Genomic DNA, 19,661 nt, shown 5'->3' with positions numbered 1-19,661 from the left:
CTGTGACTTCAAATAGTTTTCTATATTACATCAGGGGATACATTATTCCCTATAAAAGATGGATCTAGGGAGCCTTTAAAGAAAAGGCATCCCAGAGCGATCCTCTTCCTCCTGCTTCAAATTTCCTGGGGCAAATGTATGCGCAGTTGAGCGAAATAGCCGACTTTTTAGTTAAAGTTCGGCTTTTCGTTTAACTGAGCATGTGCAGCCGCGCAAAGAAATCGGAAGACGTAAGAGGATCGCTCAGTGGTGCTCACTGGTATAAGCCCGGGCCGGTGCAGTTTTCTGCTGATAGGAGCACCGACCCGGGGTTTCAGGTAAGTAACTACAATCAATTGGAGTGCCTAACATTTGGCATCCCCTAGTGCAGGATGACTTTCCTTCTCCTAACTCATGTGCTCTTTATTGAGCAGTAATATGTGCATTTCTCTTGTGATGTGTTTACTAGGACACTACTCAGGGGAAAAGGCTATTTCCCATCACGTTTCATATTCCCATCCTCCCATAGCCCTTTCAAGATAGCTCTGTTTCCATCCACAGTTCTATTCCTTTCCACTCACTCTCTCTGTATACTCTGTGTTGTACTTGGCCCTATTTATTCTTCATCCCACCAGATGGGAAATGTTTATTGTTGTTCCAGCTATTTCTACAAGTGTCAGTGCTCTTCGGCCATACCCCTCATACACATTTTAAAGGGATACGGACATCACAAACCTGAACCCCTTTTTATCTCCATTTAACATTTTACTCATGCTTTCATAGTGCCAAGTAATTTGAATTTTAAATATTAACAGTAATTTAAGTTTGCTCACCAACTCTTTTTACCGTTGAATGTGGCTCAGGGGTAAAAAGGGTAAAAAAAAAAAAAAAAGTTGGGGGGCCCTTCCCTAGTGTGTGTGAATGTGATAGGGACTTAAGACTGTAAATTCCACTGGGTCAGGGACTGAGGCAAATGATGTATAATATAAAGATCTACAAAATATGCCAATGCTATCTATATAAAGAAGAATAATAACTGCACATTATAATTACAATAGGCAAAAACAACCAAACTTTTTGTTGTTGCAGCTGGCATTTGTACAAACTTAATCCCCGTGAGATTTTCATCATCCGCCCTATTAAACCTCCCTTTCCAAGGGACACTGATCTCCCTGGAAACTGGAGGAAATAATAAACCTGGCTAAGTAAATAGATATTTTAATCTCAAAACATAAATCAATTGGATCAATAGCAAACAGGATCTGGAAATGGAAATTTGCCATTTTCACACACTATATATATATATATATATATATATATATATATATATATATATATATATATATATATATATATATATATATATATATATATATATACATATATATATATATATATATATATATGTATGTATATATGTATATATGTATATATGTATATATATATATATATATATATATATATATATATATATATATATACACACATATATATATATATATATATATATATATATATATATATATATACACAGATACCTTAATGAATACTTACAGGAAACTCATAAAAATTATAGAAATTCATATAGAATAGAGGGTTGCTATCTTGCCCCTATATCTAAGCCCTATATATAAACCAGGCTTATATAAAATACACAGGCTGTGTGGCTAATAACAGTTAATTGCATAGTTACAAAAGGTGTATTCTCCTCATAACACAATTAGGTCAAGCCATATATATGGTATTGCTGTGAAAACATTGACTCTGCCAATAGTTAGAACGCAGCAAATCGGCTGAGAAGCCTAAACAAAGCACAGGAACTGGCTGTAAAGTGAAACTCTGCTGTAATTATGCAGGATTAAAGTCCATGAGTGTGACCTGCTAGGCAAACAATCGTCTGTAAACATCACGTGATTCTGATTATTGACTGAATGCAGCTCAAGCTAAGGCGGCCAGACTTTCCCTTTACCTATAAATAATCATTTATGCTATAGGTCTACAAAGATACTGTGCTGCTTTCATCTTATTCCGGGTAAATCTGCTCATTTTAAATTTGAAATGAAAGCCAATGATCTCATGTCATCTGATTCATGCTTTTTATGATGACAAGTAGGTTTACATTTCACAGTAAATCAGATTTTAAGGAAGTCCTGTGATATCATTCTTGTTATCTTCTCTTTTTTGGCTCCTTTTTATGCTCTACCCCAGAGAGGCAGGCACAGGACATCTAAGGGTGCATTGCAAAAGTATTCAAACCCTGGACCAATGGTCTCATTTTACTAAATAACAAATCCCACTGTGGCTTTTGCTCTCTGTGATATTTCTAGTACAAGGCACTGAAAACCATAAAAAGAATTAAATATGCTGTTTGAAGGTCATCAGCGAAACTGAGCACTACTGCAAGAGAATCTGGCTCAGTTTGGAAGAGTACAGCATATTTTAGCAGGTCGGTTATACCAGACACATAGCAATGGTGAGGCTCAAGAACAACAGGCCCTTTGGTCTCCAGTCCAACTCTAATCTAAATGTAACAATAAACCAAAATAGCTGTCACATACTTACCCTCAAAGACATAGCGAGAAATCGAATACAAGTTTAAAATCGAAATAAACTGTAAAATTGTTATTTTTTCTTTCTTTTTGTGGGCTTTGTGGTCTAAGATTTCTGGCAAATTGTTTGTGGGATTAAGGTGGCCATAAAAGCACCAATAATATTGTACAAAACTAATTTCAGAGTCGACTGACATCGGCAGAAGACTTGGATATCGGTCGGCTCGACGATTAGGCTGGCCGGAATATTTTGATTGGGCACCTTTGAATGCAACCAAACATGGACCATTGTTAGTGCTGAATCGTCACATACAGCCAGAATTCTATTGTTTTTACTTGTATATCTGCCGATTCAGCTTTACACGTTAGTGATGTGCGGGTTGAGTTTTTCCCGACCCCCGCCACTTGCCCTCCCTCCACCCACCCCTGCCCGAGCCTGACTTCCAAGTTCCTTTTAAAGACCGCAGATGATGTCACAAAAGGGGTGGGGTGACCAGGCGCACGTCTGTAAAAGTTCAAGTCGGAAGCTGCCATTTGTAAGGTGGGGTGAGCAGTCAGAAGAGCTCAACCCGCACCTGCCATGGAAAGGGGAGTGCGAGGTCGGCCCGAACTGCCTGACCCGCGGGTAAACCCAGTGTCCCGAGGGTATCGGTTCAGCCCGCACATCACTATTACACCTGTATATTGAAACAATCTTTCCTGGAAACATCGAAAGATCGTAATTGCAACATCTATGGCCACCTTAATTGTTAATTTCAATAAAGAGAATTTGGAAAGAAAGAGAAAAGAACGGTTATTGCATTGAAATTTATCACATACACCGAGCACTGGTGCAACCAATATAATTCTTCTTTCTTCCATTGACGCAAGTGGTTGCTTAATACATGCCTTGTTGGTAAAAGCTCATTTAAATTTATGCAAAGGAGAAATTGTTTCCATGCAAAAGAGAAATAATTTTTTTTTTTGCTTTAAGCTTATCTTTTATGTTAAATTCTATTACATTCCCATCTTAACATAATTATTAAGAAAAAAGACATTGCAGGAATTATAAAAAATTATGTGGGATTGAATACTTCCACAAACACATTTGTTTACCAACATAAAAAAATATATTAAAAAATGAATTTTGAATGAATTTTAATGCCTTGTAAACAAAATTTCGGTGGAGAACATTTTATTCAGTAGAGAGAGAGTATTTGTCGAGGGTTTGCAGATTACTGTATATATTTCCAGTATGTCTTTGTTTTAAGAGTAGTTAGAATATGAACAAAGGACTCCCTACAGTTAAGGTTCCCTTGAATTGCAAGTTGGGTGCAGGTTGTTTATGTTTTGCTTGCTGACAAAAATAACAGGAAATGATCTAACTGGCAGCAAAGAAAAGAAAGGAGAAGGCAGCTGTTTCCGTATAACAAGTCAAATGAGACAGCTCCAAACGTACTTCCTCCACTGGATCCTACAAACCCTTCCACTGAGCTGCTCTCGGCATCCTGTGAATATAAATGCAAATAACAGTGGCTTCGTAGCATAGATCCTTACATGGGATTTTCTACACATCTCTCAACGGTGGAGTCAAAGTGTGCACGCTGTTCCATATTTTATTTTACTGTAAACCTAGGAAACTGACTGAAAAATGAAAGACTGGTTTCCTTTGACCCATTTTTTTTTAAACTTAATTTCTGTTAAGTTGCCTTTTTTTGTTGTCATCAGCAAAGTGTCTTGATCAAAGCAGTGGTGTGAAGTTTTAGGGCGGTGACTCCGTTTTATGTCTCAAGCCAGTAACTTTGGGATGGTGGAAATTTAATTTGGGATGAAAAAGCCACCATGAAGTCTAGAATTTAACTCTGTTGGGTGATAAGGTGTATGTAGATCATGCTATACCCCAATCTCCCCACCAGCCTAAGGCTATTATGCTTGGCAAGCTATACAGCCCTATGAAGTAACCGAATCAAAATAAATTTTTTGGTTAATGCACTTCAAACAACAAGATAGGCTGCCTGGCTGCCTCTCTTTTTTTCTAAACAGCTGTGAAGCTCAAGCCTGAAGAAGACCTAAATGTCCAAAAAATTAGATCGTAAGATATATTATATTGAATACAATGGAAACACCATTTCTGCAACCTTGCAATACTTGCTGGTCAACTGACGAATTACTTACTTTGTAAGTAAAGTTGGCCATACACTTGGTGATCATGTATGGTATCCAACAGCTTGTCCTGCAGATCTAATGGACATATACAGTATGGCCACCTTTCTAACACTCCATTTACTTGGGCCAAATGATCAGAACAGCAGGATAAGAAGAGGAGCCAAAGTTCTTCTTCATTTCATCATCTGCTGATGAAAATGAAATCTTTCAAAGTGCCATGTTGGTGTCAATGTACCGTGACGCCAACATTGCATGTTGAAAGATTCAATTTTTAAACCTGTGCAAATGGCAAAAGAACTGATGGTATTTAGATAGCAGATGAGATTGTACACCCAACATACACGTACAGAAAATGCATTGGGATGTCTATGGCCAGTTTAAATTCTGAAGACTTAAATTTTACTTCTATAAATATTTTAAGAGCTCATCTTCCAATACGACTTGTAGAGTCAAGCCATACATGTATGATTCTGATGGGGTTGTTTGGGAACATGCTGTATCCTCTGGATTTAAATCAGCCTGTCCAAAGACTAAATATAGTGTGTAGATGCCTGCGCCTTCCAAGTTCTGGTTAGATTTGCTAGGAGTCGTCAAATGACAGCGGAGTAGTGTGCAAAGTGCTAACACCTATGGTTTTCAAACATTGCGCCCTGCCCCGCCATCAGCACCTCTGTCCTTCTGCTCCAGAATGGAGTATCAGGACCTGCATTTGCTCCAATGAATAAAGTGCCACCTGTGCATGGCAGCACTGTATTCATGGTGTGGGCAGGGGAAGGCACAAAGACGCTCCTCTCCACCACACCAGATATTTCATCTGTTATATAGTGCATCATGCCCATGGTTGAACATGCATATTAAATTAGCAGTATGGGGTGCAATTTTGCTCCTCTTAGAGCTCTAGCAATTGCATCCAGGGTCATGGTAAATGGCCCCAGCTTATGCTAGCTATTGGTTGAATAAGCAGATCAGTGCTATTTAGTCATTACTTAAAGGGCCAACATTTATGAGAAAATGAAAACACAGGCCCTGGTCTAGTAACCAACAGCAACAGTTAACCAAAAAAATCATGTTTAAGGGAATGATAAGACCATCCTGAGTTCATGTATCCTAAGGTCACCACCATCACATTCGCCCACAAAATGCGCATTAGCTTGCAAGTCTCAACCCAGCAGATGTCATTTCTGGAGGTTTGTTAGTTGGCAAATTACAGACTATGAAGCAAAATAGCAGCCCGTTTTATCTTTAACTTAGTATATACCACAGGAATGCACATTGGATGTGTATTTAAAATATACTCAGCCAGACAGGAGTCTTTTACCATTGCTTCTGCAATATAAATGCAAGTTATACACTAAATGGCAATGTGTTGGGAGTTTCCTTAAATGAAAAGGATCTAGGGGTCTTTGTAGATAACACGTTGTCTAATTCTGGGCAGTGTCATTCTGTGGCTACTAAAGCAAATAAAGTTCTGCCTTGCATAAAAAAGGGCATTAACTCAAGGGATGAAAACATAATTATGCCTCTTTATAGGTCCCTGGTAAGGCCTCATCTGGAGTATGCAGTGCAGTTTTGGACTCCAGTCCTTAAGAGGGATATAAATGAGCTGGAGAGAATGCAGAGACTAAGTGCAACTAAACTGGTTAGAGGGACGGAAGACTTAAATTATGAGGGTAGACTGTCAAGGTTGGGGTTGTTTTCTCTGGAAAAAAGGCGCTTGCGAGGGGACATGATTATACTTTACAAGTACATTAGAGGACATTATAGACAAATGGCAGGGGACCTTTTTACCCATAAAGTAAATCATCGTACCAGAGGCCACCCCTTTAGACTAGAAGAAAAGAACTTTCATTTGAAGCAACGTAGGGGGTTCTTCACAGTCAGGACAGTGAGGTTGTGGAATGCACTGCCGGGTGATGTTGTGATGGCTGATTCAGTTAATGCCTTTAAGAATGGCTTGGATGATTTTTTGGACAGACATAATATCAAAGGCTATTGTGATACTAAACTCTATAGTTAGTATAGGTATGGGTATATAGAATTTTAATTAAAAGTAGGGAGGGGTGTGTGTATGGATGCTGGGTTTTCATTTGGAGGGGTTGAACTTGATGGACTTTGTCTTTTTTCAACCCAATTTAACTATGTAACTATGTAACTATGTAACTATGTAACTATGTAGTCATTCTATGGGTTAGATTTTCATTAGCAATTTGTATGTACCCCCATTACTAATGGAGATCTGTGTTTCTGTATCAAGAGAGCCGCAACTGCATCCAATCTTCAGGTCACATGTTGCTGAACTGAAGCAGGGTCAAAGAGATGCCATAATAGCGAAGTGAAACTTCGGGCGACTTCGGAAAACCGAAGTGATACATATGCCATCCCAAAGTGGATTCGTATTCTTGGAGACGGCAAGGCATCTGGGGAGATTAGTTGCTTAGGACTCTTGTATTTGTCGAGATTAGTTGCTTGACAGCCCAGGGGACATGGCAATAAAATGGTTTGGTAAACTATGGAATTATCCTTAGAAGGTACTACTCCACAAGTTTTCTCATAGCCCTAACAGAGAGAAATAAAGCTTTATCTGCAGTATGAACAATTCTGCAATAAAATGTGCGGCAGTAGTGGCCCTTTAATATTTGAAAAGGGAATTTTCAAGTTGACATAATAGAAGGTTGACAGGGGTGGTTAGATACTAGATTTTCATGGTTAGTGACTTTGCTTTTTGCTCCCGCATTACTGGTACCCATGGCCACCATTAGATGGTAGTACAGTTAAGGGCCTAGTGTCAGAGATAGGGTTTCAGAGAAAGGAAAGCTCCTAATTTGTGGGAGACAGAGGGGGCAGGGCATGCAGATGGAGTGGGCATGGTATAGGTGGATCATGGGCAAGTTCTAGGTTTAATGGGATGTGGTTGGTTGTGCCAAGGTTGCTATTTTTTTCCTCCTGACCCATACTACTTAATTGCCATGGGCCAAATCCTTTGTGCAACCAAGCAGGTAGTGGACTAATAACTGGGTCTTTAAACTAAGTAAGTACTGATCATCTACTGGTCACCTATACATATTGTATATATACGATGGCTTAATGAAGAAGCTATTGGGAAATGTAGAATACCATTCAATAAAGGAGAACCCATTAGTCATTTTGAAACATTTTATAAGACTACTGTTTCTTTAAGCTTGTCTTATTGAATTTTTTCTTCAACCAAGTGACAGACAGGGGCTCATGCACTTTGTAAGTGGACTGGTACAAGTCCCCATTATAAAAAGCTATGGCTTCTCCTTTGAACTGTTCACCGTGGGTGAATTTTTGGCAAGCTTCATAAAACCAACTGCTGAGTTGTAGTTTATGGTTTCATAGCAATCAAGCAAACCTTAACAATGGGATGAACCTGTAATTCAGTTTAATGGAAGCATGCCAGGACGCCTACCTAACACAGAAAAACAGAGTTTCTTCTTTCTAAGACTGACAAAAAAAGTTTGTATCCTTTGGGACTGAGCGTGGGCTCAACCTGCTTGAATGTGTTCTTCTACTGGAAGAGAGTAGATGGAAATGAATGAATTATGAATTAGTGGTATCCTAAGTATCCATAAGGGTGGGTCTGTGCGTCTCATAACACACATAATGGGTTGGCAGAACTGTCTTGGGGGTGCAACAGGGGGTATGGTTATACTATAACAGAAGCAGTCAGATAAGGGTTAGGAATAACAAAAATGTCAGTATAAGGAGCAAAAACAGGGTATGTACCGTAGCCTTTATGTTAGAGTACTACAGTGGGAGGAGGTATAAACCCTCAGTTGGTCCTGAAAACTGCACACAGATGACAGCACCCAACTGTGCTCCTGGGTGAACTGACTGTGGTACTGAAGTAGTAGCAGTACTAGAGCAGATTTCTGTTCATTAGAAAGAGGGCCTTACATGAAAAAGATTGCTAGACAGCACCCGGAGGGCGATATATTGAGCCCAGCTGAGGGTAACAGATTAGGAGAATTGGTCCATCTGAAAATGAGAATCAGCAGAACTGGGCCCATTTTATCCAGGTAAAAATTTTTTAATAAAGAAACACTGGTCTGTCACTCAGTTAGCTTCTTCTATATTATTTCAAGTTAAAGTGATACCAACACTAAAATTTTCTTTTCAAAATATTAATCTACTTTAAAAGTTACCTATACGTCATGTTGATCGTTTTTCACTGATAGTTCTGCTTTTGTTAGTAATTGTTACTTGAAGTTCCTTAATCTGACTTTTGCCAACCTGACTGTCCCTTCTCAACTTGTCAGTTAAGAGTTTCTAATGCCAACAGATTACTGCTGCACAAATATGGCAGCCTCCTCATAGAGGAACATGGGGGTAAGAAAAGTGATGTAGCAGCATCTGGCAAATACTTTTATGGCAAAATTATATATCGAATGCAAAGACAATATTATGATAGATATAAAAAAAAAGGTTATTTTCTGGTGTCAGTTACGCTTTAAAGGTCCCCATAGATGCAAAGATTTTTCTTTGACGAATGACCGATTTTAGTGCAATTCAAGCAATCCGTCATATTATCATGAGGTTAGTGGGAATCGAACTATCGCGCATCTAATGATTTTTCGTCCGACATCGGTCAGAAACTTGATCGGCCAAGTTCGAAAATTTTCATTGGTCACAGTGAAATGAATCCATTGTCCAATCCTTTGCAGGGCCAAGCAGGCAACTACCCTCAGTTTTCCTGGCTTCAACTAGACAACATCTCTTGAAGTGGGCTTTTTAGTTGATGGACAAATCGTACATTTAAACGATCGTTTCAAGATAAGCTTAGTCTAACAATAACAAAAAGATCTTTTAAAAATCTTTTACATCTATGGCCAGCTTTAGAGCCAAGTGGGCAGACAGATACAGCTTTCCATGGCAATTACATTTACAGATCATTTGTAAAGCACAGAAAATGGTTACTTTAAGGAAGAATTATACTATAGTGAATTAAGATTGGACTAAAGCTACTCTCCTGAACCGCCATATTTAAAAATAAATCTTTATATTGCCTTGGTTATTCCCAAGCAAACTTAGCTTTGTTCTGAGTACTGAACTCTGGGTGAAAGACCCCCTTAAGCAGATAAGTTATCTAAATGTATAGACAGTTCAACAAATGACAAAATCATGTCACTTGTTGAAATGTAGTTATTTGCAACCTCCTGAAGTGCATACATCAACAAAACGTGTACCTGGGCCAAGGGCAGACAATGGTGTTTTTCCGCAGACGGAGAGTCTGCTGCCCCGCTGTTCTTCTGCTCCTGGTCTGCCTACACCCAGAAGCATTGTTTTCACTTGGGTGCAGGCAGACGGGGTTCTTCTCTGCTCACTAGGTGACATAATAATTGAAGAGTAATATTTCTGCACGCTTTGTTGTGCCCACTCGCGCCTTTTCACCGAAACATAGTGTGTAAATCTCAATAACCCAAACATATTCAGCACATTTTGCATTTGTGAGTGCAATCTGATTTACTTCTTGTTCTGGCTTAAATGGTGGTGGGCATGGGCACGTCACTGCTGTTAATCAAGGGGGCACTCTGAAGTAAGACCTCTTTATAGGGCTGTTAAACCTTCAAACAACTCTACAACAAATCTATGGTCTGACCTTTTTAACAGGCTTTAGGCCCTTGACACATGGGAGCTTCATCTCATGTCACAACATTTCCCACTGGGTGAAGAAGCGAAGTTGAGAGCCAATAAAATATAAAGACAAACCTTTCATTCCGCTTTAAGGCAATATTAACGAAAAACAAACATGTTCCATCTCTTCCCAAGATGAGCTTATGGTAACTACATGCTGTAACCTGATTGAGACGCATGTAGAACACTTAAGAGCTATGATTTAGCATGGAGATACTTTCAGACACCTGTGGGAATGGTAGTTCCACGTTCTATAACTTTGTTTTGGCCTTTCTCATCATGTTCTAATAGACTCTACAAAATCATGAGTGCAAAGGAAAACAGGTCTAGTTTACTAAACAAAAAGGTGTTAAATTGGTCCAGTGCAGTTTTCCATAGCAACCAATCAGCTCTAACGTGTAGCAAATGACAAACGATTTGCTGATTGGTTGCTATGCATAAGTGCACTAAAAATTTTTAGAACTCATGTTAGTAATGTGTTTTGCTTGCCTTCGAGAAAGAATCAGTGTCATGAACCTATACAGGTATGGTACCTGTTATCCAGAATGCTTGGGACCTCTGGTTTTCCAGATAACGTATCTTTTCATAATCTGGATCTTCATACCTTAAGGGGCTGATTTATCAAAAATCGTGTTGGTTTTTTTTCACGATTTGAGAAAAAACACTATGTATGAATATAGTTGAGAATATCAAAACAATCAAATTACTGGTCCCAGCGTAAAATTCAGTAGTTGTATCGCTGTGAATTCCTAGGAGCCTGTGCCACACTCCCAAAAGTACACGATAAAGTCAAATTATTGGAATAAACAGCTTCAAAGCAGTATTTTCAAACTGCATGTGTTTTATTAGCAGTGCAACACATTACATGTTTCACCCGAAACATGTAGTGTGTTGCACTGCTAATAAAACACATGCAGTTTGAAAATACTGCTTTGAAGCTGTTTATTCCAATAATTTGACTTTATTCTTTTTTTACCTCGAAAAGTCTCAAGGAGAATTAAACCACTTAAAAGTTGCCGGAAAGAACTCAGCAAGAAAAAAGCTGGCAAGGTTGTATATGGGAATGTTCTCAGACAATTTTATTTATTTGTTTTCCCAGTATATTAAAACATTCGAGATTTTCCGTTTAATTGAAAAAATTAGACCAAAAACCTGCCCTTTAAGATGGCCATACACGGGCCGATAAAAAAAAATCGTATCTGTCTGACATCACCCACCTCAAGGTGGCTGATTGTACTTCCTATACGGATTAATTATATCTTAGTTTGGATCAAGTACAAGGTACTGTCTTATGATTACAGAGAAAAAGGAAACAATTTTTAAATATTTGGATTACAGCATAACCTCCATTTTTCAGGGGACCAGAAAAAATTGTGTAAATATGTGGGACCACAAAACAACAATGTAAAGTGAGGGGAAAACTTAAAATCAGTGGATGTAAAATTGAGGTTCCGATGTATTATAATACTATAAAATTGAGTCTATGGCAGATGACCTTCCCATAAAATGGAGTCTATGAGAGACTGACTTTCCATTATTTGGAGCTTTCTTGATAAGGGGTTTCTGCATAATGGATTCCATACCTGTTATACCTATTATAATCCATGGAAGCTGGGCACGGCAGTAGTGAAATGCAGGGAAGGACCTTCTATATGGCTACACCTGAGACTCTCACTTGTGAAAAATGAGTAGTTATACTATAGACTAGAGAGTAGGGATGCACTGAATAAAGTATTTGGTTTGGGATTCGGCCTTTTCCAGTAGGATTCGGATTCGGCCGATGCAAATTAGGGACTGGGGAGGGAAATTGCGTGACTTTTTGTCACAAAACAAGGAAGTAAAAAATGTTTTCCCCTTCCCACCCGAATTTGCATATGCAAATTAGTATTCGGATTCTGTATTCTGCAGATTCCAAAATAGTGGATCCATTGCATCACTAATAGAAAGGTTACTGAATCTATAAGGAAATGCTAATGCTAATGAGATGCACGTCAGAAACTAAAGATCACTGTAAGTATAACTTTTCTTTGGTCTGGAAATCTGATCGGAATGCTGAGAAAAGAGGTGGGTTCTGCATTTTGTCACTACATGCCTTATCATGAACAGTGTGAATAAAAGCTCCTCCGCCCTCCTATCTTTGGGATGAAAGAGCACTTATCAGAGACGAGATGGGAATGGGGGGAGAGTATCTAAGAGCAAGTGCTTTTAGGGTAAGGCCACACTGGGCGTTTTGGGGAGATTTGGTCGCCTGGCGACTAATTGCCTCGTCTTTGCGGCAACCAATCTCCCCAAATGCCTTCCGTCACTCTGCGCCAGCTAAAATGACAAAAGGTTAATAACACGCGGCGGTTTGTTTTCCGGAGTCGTCCGAAGGAAGTCGTTTGGGGAGATTGGTCGCAGCAAAGACGAGGCGATTAGTCGCCAGGCGACCAAATCTCCCCAAAACGCAGTGTGGCCTTAAGGTGGCCATAGACTCGAAGTCGCCAAACGAGCAGATCTTTCCCCGATATGCCACTAACGGCATGGCTATATCGGAGGTAATTCGAACGTTCGGCTGTATGGCCGAACGATCGAATTACGATGTGCCAAGGGGCTCCGACGGATCGGTCGGTTAAAAATCCAACCTTCCCGATCGATATCGTGGCCAGATATCGATTGGGAAGACCTGTCGGAAGCCCCCATACACGGGCAGATAAGCGGTCAAATCGGTCCAAACGACCGATATTGGCAGATTTATCTGCCCGTGTATGGCCACCTTTACCCTTATTATATCACAAAGCCAAGCTTCTGGCAGCACCTGATTGGTCGACATGAGAAGCAGCTTATGGACGCGTCGGGCACTTTATATGGAAATTCGTTTTTAATGGGAGCAAAAATAAATAAATAAGGGAGATGAGAGCAGCTGGAAGGGCTACAAACAAGATTATGATACTGTAACCAGTAGAGATGCAGCAGCCACGTTTGTATATAGGACTGTGAAAGTGACGAACTACAGACACAAAACAACCGGCTGGAGGATTACAGGGAGTCTCTGGCATGCTATGTATTCACACTACTGAATCTTCCTATACCGTGTACTAATCCACAGCTGGCTGATCTGAATGTGTTTGGTCTATAAATCTAATTCTATAACTATGTATGCATGCATTTTATACATACCATGTGACACACACACACACACACACACATATATATATTTATATACAGGTATGGGATGTGTTATCCAGAATGCTCTAGACATGGTGTCTTCCGGATAATGGATCTTTCCGTAATTTGGATCTTCATACCTTAGGTCTACTAGAAAATAATGTAAACATTAAAAGAACCCAATAGGCTGGTTTTGCTTCCAATAAGGATTAATTATATCTTCATTTGGATCAAGTACAAGCTACTGTTTTATTATTACAGAGAAAAGGGAAATCATTTTTAAACTTTTTGGATTATTTGATTATAATGGAGTCTTTTCCGTAATTCTCAGCTTTCTGGATAACGGGTTTCCATAACGGATCCCTTACCTGTATTGTGGTGAGGTCACTATCAGGATACATGGGAAAGTCTAGGACTGAGCTTACATATCTCCCAGGTTCCTAACAGAGTGGTTCCGGCTGTTTTAGGTTTACTTGAGGCATCTCAGGTGGGTAATTAAAAAGGCAGCTCAAGCCAGAAGGGAGAGCTTGAATCTGGGAAAAAGACACAGGAAAGCTGACTGCGTGAGCTCACTGAGATTCTTGGATTCACAATATGGTTGGGACTTTGTGTTTCTTTATATTTCTCTGTTTGGGAGACAGGCCTACTCCTGGTTAGTTAGGAAAACTGACTTGTGTTAGTTAGAAGGCCATCAAGTGGCAAGGATTGTATTTTGAACTGTTTATTTTGTTTATTTGCTGCAGGTGAAAATAAACTGCCAGAAAGTGACTACGTTCATGATTTTAATAGTGCCGTGGGCTACTTTATACCTCACACTATATATATATATATATATATATATATATATATATATATATATATATATATATAACGGTAAAGAAGCTCGCACTCACAGGACTTATCAAGATCAAAAATGGTGTTTATTTAGTAAAAAAGCATTTATAGGGACTGTATTAACTGTACTATATCTTCAAAGACTTTGTTACCTGGTTGGTACACATACATTGTTGCAAACTAGCAACTACCTGCATTTGTGCAACAGTAACAGATTGCACACGTTTGTAATTGCCTGCAAAGATATTGATACTATTGTAACCTCACTGTGTATTACTTTCTGTTTTGTATTTGCCTTCTATTTTATTTTATTTTTTCACTCTATTATCTAACTGCACAGTGGAATTTCCCCACACACGTCATTATGACGTCACCACCTCTAGCTTCCCGCCATTTTGGGTTTAAAAGGTTGATGAATGTTTGTATTTGCACTTTGAGAAAGGCTTGAGTGCAAGCCGAAATGTTAGTTGTTTTTTACTAAATAAACACCATTTTTGATCTTGATAAGTCCTGTGAGTGCGAGCTTCTTTACCGTTCTACCTAACCCTTGGGCTTTTTGCACCCAGGCAGCTATAACTATTTGACGTGTTGTGCCGGCTTTCAAACTACCATATATATATATATATATATATATATATATATATATATATATATATATATATATATATATATATATATATATATATATATATATATATATATATATATATATATATATATATAATACACAAAAGCCATGAATATCTTGTAAATTATATCCTTATAAACGGTGAGTTCTGATTTCATCAGTTATAAACGGTGAGTTCGGATGTCATTTCTGTCACATGACTCACTGAAACGTGTATAATAAATGAAGTACCCCCAGTTGCTTAGAAGTTACCTCGGAGTTCCATGACCTGTATAAAAACATTCTGCCTTCGGCCTAGTGTTTTTATATGGTCATGAAACTCCTCGGTAACTTATAATATCCTTATAATACACAAAAGCCATGAATATCCTGTAAATTAAATCCTTATAAACGGTGAGTTCTGATGTCATCAGTTATAAACGGTGAGTTCTGATGTCATTTCTGTCACATGACTCACTAAAATTTGTGTATTATAATAAATAAAGTACCCCCAATTGTAAAATATGAGGATATTAGAAGTTACCTCGGAGTTCCATGACCTGTATAAAAACACTCGGCCTTCGGCCTTGTGTTTTTATATGGTCATGAAACTCCTCGGTAACTTATAATATCCCTATATTTTACAGAAGGGGTACTTTATTCACTATATATTTTACAAGAGAGGGTACTTTATTTATTATATAAACTGTGAGTTCTGATGTCATTTCTGTCACATGACTCACTGAAACTTGTGTATTATAATAAAGTACCCCCAGTTGCAAAATATGAGGATATTAGAAATTACCTCGGAGTTCCATGACTTGTATAAAAACACTCAGCCTTCGGCCTTGTGTTTTTATATGGTCATGAAACTCCTGGGTAACTTATAATATCCTTATATTTTACAAGAGGGGGTACTTTATTCAATATATAAACGGTGACTTAGTGATGTTATAAATGGTGAGTAGTGATGTCATTTTTGTCACATGACTCACTAACCCCTTGTTGGAAAATATGAGGGTATTAGAAGCAACCTCTGAGTTCCATGACCTGTATAAAAACACTCCTCCTTCAGCTTTGAGCTTTTATATGGTCATGGAACTCCTCGGTGACTTATAATATCCTTATATTTTACAATAGGGGGTATTTTTTTCACTATATAATGGAAGCACACGTACTAAAACAGTCTGGCTTATTTACCAACATTGGGTAATTCAGCAGCCAATCCGGGATTAGCTTGATACTGCCAGCTGCAGGTAGAACAATGAAAGTAAACACAGGATTGGTCGCTGCCCAGGTGCACATTTGCTCAGTAGTAGTAACAAGCGTGATAGTGGGTGTGTGCTTCCACATACCAGAAAATATGCAGACATGCCATTACCAGTCTATAAATATAATAGATGTTTTATATTAAATGCATTGATCCCTACAGTATGTGCATATGGAACATGTTCTGTGCATGTATCAGCAACCCTTCCTTTATTAATAAAACACAAGCAACACCTTTGTGATAACGGCCAACACCCTCCCCTGCAGATCACAAATAACGTAATGATATAAAGATAAATGATGACCCTCCCTCTCCCCACAGAGTATACAGCATTCTTTGGCATCAAACAACCCTAGAAGACTTACAGTACAGATTAGTATTTATTATTACTGTACTTACCGTAGCAGAGCACTTACCCCACCCCCATCTCCTCAATACCATACAACAAATTTTAAATATTAGAATTAGTGCAGAAGTGTTAGTACCCCTAAAATCCCTGGACACTTGCATACACACAACTAGCAGTAACATTTAGTATAGTTTATTATTCAGAGGACTGCACTGATGAAAGACAGTAGTATAACCAAATCCCACGCTCTAAGACTTAGCGTTCCAATTCATGTACCCATAATAGAACAAGTGGTGCGGCCCCCACAGCCCCAGGCACACACTTCTCATGACACATGGTTTATTATTAGAGTAACCGCACTTACAGTAGCATAGCGGCCGGCACATTATCATTCCCATAACTTTAGGATTATTAAGAGAATTCCTTACAAAATGTATCTGGAGTCCAATCACGCCCCTCATGCCATTAACATACTGCATGGGAATGATGAGAATGACTATGACTACCTGATATGGGTTATATGCTTTACTTAAAATCAGTTACAATTATCTCTCCCCATACAAGTAGTTACATATTTGGAAACCCTGATTCCTACTAGACATATGGTGTCACTGCTGCAGCCCCCATATGCAATGAACCCCTATTATTACAGACCCCACTGCCCTGCTGTTCCAACTCTTACTAACCCCACTGTTACTACTGCTGCACCATAAAACACAATTCTACTATATTTACATTTTTCATATCAAACATTCCCATACTCTTCCCAACTGTTGCCCTACAGAATCCATCCACTTTCCCCTATCTACTGTATACTCCATCCCATTTACATATCTAATCCCATATGCAGAACACGTGATAGACATCTCAACAAACACACACCAATCACATAGTGTTCTTTACTGCAATTGGTCCATCACCCATCCACAAACACTTTTACTCCTATAAAACTCAACAATCCATAATGTATGGCATTTACTCCCAAAATGCATGGTAAGGATGCACTACAATACATAGAGTATATAGGATACACAGTGCCAGGGTGGGTATAATTGCCCCTATAGTACATACAATACATTGAGTATATAGGATACACTGTGTGGGTTTAATTGTCCCTATAATTCATACAATATATAAGAGTATATAGGATATACTGGGTGGCTATAATTGCCCCTATAATTCATAGAATACATAGAGTATATAGAATACACTAGGTGGGTATAATTGTCCCTATAATACATATAATACATAGAGTATATAGAATACCCTGGGTGGGTATAATTATCCCTATAAATCATACAATACATAGAGTATATAATAGAATACACTGGGTGGCTATAATTGCCCCTATAATACATACAATAGATAGAGTATATTATAGAATACACTGGGTGGCTATAATTATCCATATACTTCATACAATACATAGAGTATATTATAGAATACACTGGGTGGGTATAATTGTCCCTATAATACATACAATACATAGAGTATATTATAGAATACACTGGGTGGGTATAATTGTCCCTATAATACATACAATACATAGAGTATATTATAGAATACACTAGGTGGGTATAATTGTCCCTATAATACATACAATACATAGAGTATATTATAGAATACACTGGGTGGGTATAATTGTCCATATAATACATACAATACATAGAGTATATTATAGAATACACTAGGTGGGTATAATTGTCCCTGTAATACATACAATACATAGAGTATATTATAGAATTCACTAGGTGGGTATAATTGCCCCTATAATACATACAATACATAGAGTATATTATAGAATACACTAGGTGGGTATATTTGCCCCTATAATACATACAATACAAAGAGTATATAGAATACATTAGATGGGTATAATTGTCCCTATAATACATACAATACATAGAGTATATTATAGAATACACTGGGTGGCTATAATTGCCCCTAGAATACAAGGCAGGGTTGTACCATAGTGCTGGGTGGGTAGAAGTACTCACATAGTGCTTGGATGGGTTCCTCCTCTTCTGCACACCCTCCACACTCACATCCAGCGCCCACAAGGACAGCATCTTTCCCCTCGGATACGGGGCCGGGCAGGCAGCGGGCAGAACAAGCACTCACTGGGGCATTACTGTCCAGGTTCCCCCCGGGCAGTTCCGTGCAAGCGCCGTGTAGTAGTATAAGAGCGGGGAGGAGGGGGTCAGGCAGATCACGCCAATGAGAAGGGTCTAGGGCTGAGCTCCAGTGCCATGTGCTTGTGGCTTGTTTCTCTGGCCAGGCTGCCCTCTGCTGTCCTTGCGTGTCCCCCTGGGCTTTCTGCCTTCACATGAATATACTCCTCCTCCTCTCACCCTGCCGGAGCCTGACTGTAGCTCCCCTCGCCCTCCCTGTTGTTGCTGCTGCCTGGGTTACACGGCTCTGTGATTCCTGCTCCGGGGGTGACACGGTCCTTACAAGGGGGAGGGGCTTGCCCAGGACACACAGACTCCTATATATTCATTGCTCTGGATCCGGGGGAGGGGCGGAGACTGACCGCCAAATTGAAATGATAAATCCCTCAGTGTCTCTTGTATCATGTGGCCTAATAATAGTACAGAGGTGGCTCCTGCCTTGTTCAGCTTCTTTCTCTCTCTGGGAGGCTGGAGCCCAAAGGTTATACCTTTTACCCCTCACATTTGGGCTCCCACCTTAGAAACACGCTAAAAACAGGACCAGTTATGAATATATACACAATTATCCCTCCAGTTCTATGATGATCTCATTTATACTTTCATTGAGGAGTTTAATGACAGGAAACAGGGGCCCTTCTGTCAGGTTGGGGCCCTTGGCATGGCCAGAGCTCTCTTTGTCCTTCTCTAAAACTAATTCTGGTCTTATTGATAGACTGTTGGTCAGGGGGTGTCCCCGACAGTGTCCCTCTCTGTGGGTCACTTGGGAATAGGGTTGCCACCTGGCCGGTATTTTACAGGCTTGGCCGGTAAAAATGATGGTTGATCCCAATGTTATTAATAGGGAAAAAAAGATAAATATATATAGGAAAGCCAGTATTTTTTTCCAGAAAAGGAGGCAACCCTACTTGGGAAGCCCATTCTCCAATTAGGCTATGTGGCATTCTGAAAAATCAGG

General features: G+C 39.1%; 1 protein-coding gene across 6 annotated transcripts in view; it reads right to left on the bottom strand.

Annotated features, from left to right (window-relative positions):
• sh3pxd2a.L (SH3 and PX domains 2A L homeolog) overlaps positions 1-19,001 on the bottom strand; it is a 197,480-nt gene extending 178,479 nt beyond the window's left edge. For 2 of the 6 annotated variants that reach the window (XM_041568666.1, XM_041568667.1), the window contains exon 1: positions 18,533-19,001. In XM_041568666.1, coding sequence (XP_041424600.1) covers positions 18,533-18,604 — 72 coding nt within the window. In that variant the 5' untranslated portion in view covers positions 18,605-19,001. Of the gene's footprint in view, positions 1-13,843; positions 14,009-18,532 lie in introns of all 6 variants that reach the window. The other 4 variants (XM_041568663.1, XM_041568664.1, XM_041568665.1 and 1 more) reach the window with 3 other exon arrangements.
• Positions 19,002-19,661: the final 660 nt, after the last annotated feature.

Source organism: Xenopus laevis, chromosome 7L (genome assembly GCF_017654675.1).
Source record: "Xenopus laevis strain J_2021 chromosome 7L, Xenopus_laevis_v10.1, whole genome shotgun sequence".
NCBI classification, from domain to species: domain Eukaryota; kingdom Metazoa; phylum Chordata; class Amphibia; order Anura; family Pipidae; genus Xenopus; species Xenopus laevis.
This window is presented reverse-complemented; position numbering and strand designations above follow the sequence as displayed.